The sequence below is a fragment of the Epinephelus fuscoguttatus genome, linkage group LG22 (genome assembly GCF_011397635.1).
Source record: "Epinephelus fuscoguttatus linkage group LG22, E.fuscoguttatus.final_Chr_v1".
Classification (NCBI taxonomy): Eukaryota; Metazoa; Chordata; class Actinopteri; order Perciformes; family Serranidae; genus Epinephelus; species Epinephelus fuscoguttatus.
In genome coordinates, this window is record NC_064773.1 from 13,008,339 (window position 1) to 13,014,983 (window position 6,645).

The 6,645-nt window shown below is 39.0% G+C and overlaps 1 protein-coding gene across 1 annotated transcript; it reads right to left on the bottom strand.

Moving 5' to 3' along the window:
* Positions 1–232: 232 nt before the first annotated feature.
* Positions 233–4,219, bottom strand: lepb (leptin b). The gene is made up of 2 exons (XM_049567183.1): positions 1,243–4,219; positions 233–1,155 (listed from the first exon to the last, which is right to left on the bottom strand). The coding sequence occupies exons 1-2, from the start codon at positions 1,396–1,398 to the stop codon at positions 835–837; spliced, it is 477 nt and encodes a 158-aa protein (XP_049423140.1). The 5' UTR covers positions 1,399–4,219; the 3' UTR covers positions 233–834.
* Positions 4,220–6,645: the final 2,426 nt, after the last annotated feature.

Consider the following 6,645-nt stretch of genomic DNA (forward strand, 5'->3'; position numbering starts at 1 on the left):
TATTTTTGTTTCCTCCAAGGGTGAAATTTTGTGCGTCAGACAGATTTGTTTTAAACATAACACACACATCATGACATCATTTTAAAAATATGCCTGCACTTTATAGATCATAGAGGAAAAAAATCCCACCTTGAACAAATTCTCCAGGCAACAAATTATGACGAAAATCTTTATTGTTATGTTTAATATAAATGACATTTCAGTTTTACATCCTTCTGACCATCAGCTTAAAGTCTCTGCTTATTAAAATATTACAATAAACATACATCATCAAATCAAATACCATCACATTGCACATTCATAGTGATTTAAATGTGCTATTTTTACTTCCTCCTATAGTCTAAATTTGTGCGTCAGACTAAAATCTTTCTTGCTATGTTTAATATAAATGACATTTCAGTCTTACATCCCACTGACCCTTAGCTTAATGTTTCATTTTCAAATCAAATACCATTAACATTGCACTTTAATTATTGCACATGAGTTTTCCACACTGTTCCTTAAAATATCTTGCACATAATAAAATACCTCTACCATCACACAAAACATCTTTCAAACTGCATCAATATTAAAACACTTTATATATAATTCAGATCATATAAATAAATCTACAGCATATTTTTCAAACCTCTGTAAAAGCTTTGCAGTACAAAAATTAAAAATATGCACCTCAATAGCTAGCTGCATTACATGCACAAACCAGAGGAAGAGCATTATTGCTGAAATATGTTTTAAAGGTATATGATAAATATGAAATTGTTGGCTACACTGAGCTACTAGTGCAGCCTGCATCTTTGCATCAAGGCTTAGCATATGAAATATGATATGGATTTCTCAGCAGACCTTGAGTTTGTCCTTGTGGAGAATAAACTTCTCCAGGTAGCGCTGCACCTTGGTCAGAGTCAGATGGAGCTGGCTGTCGGGGAACACGCTGTCGCTGGTCGCTCCGCTCGGTCTAGCCTGAAGGGGACAGTCCATGGTGAGGGCGAAGGAGCGCACCCTTCCCTCCAGGCTGGAGACATCAGCCTGGATCTGGCTGAGGAGCTCCGTGACGGGGTTCTGCAGTTCATTGTCCAAAAGTCCGAGATCTTGTGTGATGCTGGTTAGTCCGTCGATGGAGGGGGTGCTGGGTTCGATCTGTGGAGCCGCCGGCAACTAAGGAAACAAGAACGTGAGGGGAAATTAAAATAAAGCAGGATACATATCAGACACTTTGATTAAATGATGATAAACAGTGCATACCCTCGTCCGTAGTTTCTTGATGTGGACCAGGGTTATCTGAGCTATGTTTATGATGCTGTGTATCGTATTCCTGATGGAGTCTCCCTTTGTTGGAAGACTTGAGCACCCAGGAGCCACCACCAGAGAGACGTAGACAAGGGCCCGGAAGATGTGCATCCTGAAAAAGGAAAATTAAACCACTTAAGACACCATAACAAACATCAAATGCCTTTCAAATTGTATACAGTTTCTTTAAATATATTCAGCTTGACACAAAACCCACCTGTGTTTTTCCACTGTGTCTGTGCTCCTGTAACACCGAATGACAGAGAGATGACACATGCCTCTGCAGGTTTCCCCCCTCCATTTAAATAGTCCCAGTCTGGGTCCATTCCCCTCCTCGCTCCTCCCCCCCGACTCCAACCTGAGCCTGACCCCCATGGGTCAATTTATCAACATGCTCTGATTTTTGCAGGAAATTCACAGTAAATGCCATGAGAAGAAGCAATTGGTCACATTGCTGAGTCAGACGCTTGTTCTGAGTTTTGTTTTCCTGTAAGATGATTTCACATGATGCGTGAGTGTCTGCTGATGTAAGCCTTTTTTTTTCTTTTATGTTAACAATTCAGACTTAACTTATAAGTCCTGGAAAATGTGTAGGTAGGTTGTAGCTGTGGCGTCACACTGTGCAAAGCCTCTAACACCCATGTGTGCTAATCAAGATGAAGAAAAGATATGTGTTGGTAAATGCGACGTCATTCACAGGTGAAATGCTTCTTGTGATATAGATTAAAGGCAGTGAGTCATCATGGATTTACTTTACGTGTGTCTTTGACAGTGGTCCAATTTTTAAGATGAACATGGAACAAAGAACTGCGCCATTAATTGTTTTTGCTGGTGCCTGTGACGTCTTTCCACCTGCGTTTATGACTCTGTTGTCAGAGGCTAAAGCAGCAACAAGAAGCTAAAATTAGAAACATAATAACGGCACACACACAGTTGGTAAACTGTTGTGGTTTCCGGAGGTGTTTTTCAAGTCCTGACTAATTACTGTATGTGTGGGAAAGAATAATTTTTCCATTTTGCTGCATACTGCAAGAATGTTTCTCTGTGGATGCTTCAGAGTCGCGTTCTGTGGCATGTAAAGCCTCTGTGCGTCAGAAAAAGGCCCTCACCCCAAGTGTATGCTAAAAAATGTCCCAGAAAGGAGGCTAAAGGCGTTTCTCAATCTGCGGTCTTGCCTGTACTTGTGTGCTTGCGGACTTGTGAAACGTCATCCGTCGCAGCCCAAGTACTGTTCCAATTCAAAGTCCGCATCCAGCCAAGTACAGTCCGTACCATCGGGGATGCATCAGTAGGTTACTTGTGTGGACTTTTGATAACCAGGTATCCTAGAATACATTTCTCACAGACCAGCGGCAATGGCAGCGTTCCTTGGGAATTTGTACTCTCGAGTCGAACTTGCCAAGTCCGAACTCCCAAGTGCGCAAGTCCGAACTTGGCGTACTTAGGGCCTGTCCCATTTCTACCGCTTATATCTTCCACTTGGTGTTGAGTGCCCTTGTTTGCGAGATAACCCTTGATGAAGGAAGTGAGAAATATTAGGGTAGAGTTCTTTCCCTAAGAAATGGGACACCACTTCATGCAAGTCAGCATGGCCGACGTGTAGGCATACGTCACGCGTAATAGTGACGCAGCGAAAATGCCGGCTCCAGCGCTTGTGTTGTGGCGTGTGCTATACTTATTCTTCTTCGCCTGATGAATCAACGGTGAAGAAATGCTGAAAGCAGGAGGCGCCTACAACGTCTTCTAGTTCTGATTGATTTTGTTCGGGTAAGTCGATTTCTTTAAATATTTTGATGCTATGTTCAACCGAGTTGCTGATGAGTTTACGCTAGTCCAACCATCTGTTGTTTGTGTAGCCTGCATTCTGATCGTACAGTCACAAATTGTTTTCCAAAACTTGCTGAAGTTGAAGACTTCATCTTCCACTTCGTTGAAAGTTTGGGTCGGGGCTCCCTTGGAATCTAGGGCAGATTTTAAGTGTTGGAAACCACTTCCACTACCTCAATTCTGTTTTGGGACACCAGTAGCCTACAGGTGAATGCACACAAGTGCAAGTGGGTATTTCTAGGGGAAGTGTGGGTATTGAGACAGGCCCTTGGTATTGAGAAATGCCTTAAGAGTGTCAGTGTCCAACGTACAAGCCTCTAAGGGCTATGGCTATTTCCTGGACCTTACTATTTCAGGTTAGAGAGTCCTGCAGAGACTTTGTGAAGAGCAAACTGGTATAGTGACATAAAAATGTGACACTAGCCACACAAAAACACTTGAAGTCATGTTTTCCAGTTGACGACACACCACAAAGTCAACAAAGACACGTGCATGTTTTAAATACCTCTCAGATTTTCCAAAACACACTTGCATATGTGAGGTCAGGGAGGCAGCCTGTCTTTAAGCCGCTTATGTTCACAATTAAAAGTTTTAGTTACGACTTTTGGAGGCTGTGTCCTCCTCCTTCACTGTGAGGGAATCCTTGCTATGGTAATTTGTGGTTATCATGCAGGAGGCGTGGCTCGAATGCAAAATGAAGCCTTGCAGACATTTTGTGGTTTGTAGGTTGGTTGTTAATAGTTCGACTTAATATACTGACCATTTGCTGAGGTTGATAAATTTACTGAAGAGGTGGAACCACTGGCTGCGTTTACTGCTGGATTAATAAGCTCCAAGTGGAAGAAAAAGTATTAGACATTGAAATGCTGCACTATGCAAAGTTTAACCATGTAACATGGAGAATGTTCTTTGAGTTTCTGATTGTGTTGATTGAGGACATCTATATTTACATTTGTCGAGATTAAAGTTTTTGGTTTCTCTAGCAATTATCTTGCCTTCTTATAAAGATGAAGTATGGAAACCAGTTTCCCCCAATGTCATAAAAAAGATCCTCTAGGTCGTTATAATGAAAAACCTTCTTGAAATAATGACTTAGTCTCTTAAAATAATGACTTCATTAATTCAAAATTAGTTAATTTCTCGAAATGAGTTACTGTAGTATGTCAAAAATAATGACTTAATCTCTGAAAACAATAAACTGTCTTAATAACGGCTTATTTTCATTTCTCATTTTGTGCAGTATATCATTAGTCATTTTTAAAAATCTATAATTTTGAGGTATTAAATCATCATTTAAGATACTAAGTCATAATTTTGAGATACTAAGTCAGAATTTTTAGTTTTTAAGTCATTATTTTACATCCCAAGTCAGTATTTTAAGATATAAAGTCAATGTTTTTGACATACTAAGTGATAATTTTGAGATTTTAAGTAATTATCTGAGATTTTAAGTCATTATTTAAGATTTTAAGTCATAATTTGGGGGTACTAAGTGATAATTTTGACGTATTAAGTCATTATTTTAGATACCAAGTCAGTATTTTGAGACATCAAGTCATTGTTTTTGAGAAACTTAGCCATAATTTTGAGATGTTAAGTAAGTATTTTGAGTACTTAGTCATAATTTTGAGGTATTAAGTCATTATTTAAGATACTATGTCAGTATTTTGATATATTAAGTCATAATTTTGTAGTTATCCAGTCATAATTTTGAGATACTAAATCAGTATGTGGCGATACTAAGAGAGAACTTTTAGATATGAAATCAGAATTTTGAGATACTATGTCATAATATTGAGGTAGTAAGCCATTATATAGAATACAATTAATTTTTTTTTCAGAGACTAAGTAATAATTTTGAGATTAAGTTTTTTTGAGGTATCAAGTCATTATTTAACATACTATGTCAGTATTTTTGACATATTAAGTCATAATTTTGAGATAATAAATCAGTATTTGGAGACACTTAATCATACTTTGGATATACTAAGGCATAATTTTGCTACTTAGTCATTATTTTAAAGCAGTGGTTCCCAACTGGTCCAGCCATGGGGTCCAGATTTCTCCTTAGTTATTAGCTCAAGGTCCCACAGTTTGATATATTCAAAATCATACTTGTATTTGGCCATGTCGTCCAGCTAGTTTGCTGTCTCTTAGCCACTCACTCTACGGCAGGAAACAGCACTTCACTGTACTTCAAAATAAAGTGTGTTTTTAACAAACTTGACACATTCGCAAGTCACTTGCTGTCCGTATAGAATGGACCTGTGACTCATTTTTTGACCGCAACCCCCCAGTTGGGAACCACTGTTTTAACGAGTTTCTCATGATTTTGAGAAACAGAGGCATAATTTTGAGTTTGTCATTGTAATGTCTTACAGGATTATTATATTTATCAGTCACTGAGGCATGAGCTCTTCCAGTAAATGATTGTTCTTCTTTGTTCTTTTCACAAACTCATTGTTCCTGTCCCTGTTCTCCCCCTTTAAACCAGCATTAATTAATTCTGTAGTTGGCGACTCAGCAACACAGGAAGATTCCCAGAACTTAAATTAATGTCAATGTTGTTAAGATTGAGCAAATCTTAAAGTAGCTTGCCGAAACGAGCTGTTTTCGTCCATCCAGTCAGGTCTGCTGCACACAAACACATCTTTCTTTTATGTCGGAGGTGACGCAGATGGAAATACTTTGCTCCTGAAGTACATGATACAGAAGTAGGACTCAGGGAGGAGCCACTTATTGGAATGCCGGCTTTGGTCAATTCCAGTAAGCTGACGTGGCTCATGGCTGACTCAGTTCGACCCCCTTTGCAGTTTTGTTTTTTTTTTTCTCCAAAAAACGAGCCCCCCCCCTCTGGTGAAAACATCTCTTATTGCACCACTGTGATAGGGAACAAAGAGACCAGGCGATGACTTCTCTGCACAGGAAATAGTTGTGGTTAATACACATGACTAAGGAATGAGAATGTAAAGCAGACCTAAAGCTCCCAAAGCGTCGGATATCACTTACAGATTTGTCTGAAGCTCCGTTATAGAATCTCAAAGTTGCACATTTTCCCTTTGTATCTTTCAAATTTAAAAAAAAACTATTAAATAAAATTGGTCAAAAAATGTAATATTTTGAGTGGTTTGATGTGGTGGATGTCTTGACTGACTTCAGTCTGCTTAATTACTTCATTCTACCAAATTACTATCTGAACTTTTTCACCTCATGTCAAAGCAGAATAGTTTCACTCACATGATTTCAGACACAGTAGCAGTGTTGCTCTGTTGATGGTGATGTCAGCCTGTTGGTTAGTTGGTCAGTCGGTCCTCCAGTGTGGTCCAGACTGAAATATCTCAAAAACAACTGCCATGAAATTTTGTAGAGACATTCATGATCCCCAGAGGATGAATTCTGATGGGTGATCCCCTGACTTTTCCTTTAGCACATTACCAGGTTGACATTTTTATTTTTTCGTGAGGTATCTTAAAACTATTGGATGGATTGCGGTGAAATTTCAACACGTTGTCCCCCTCTGGACAAATTCTA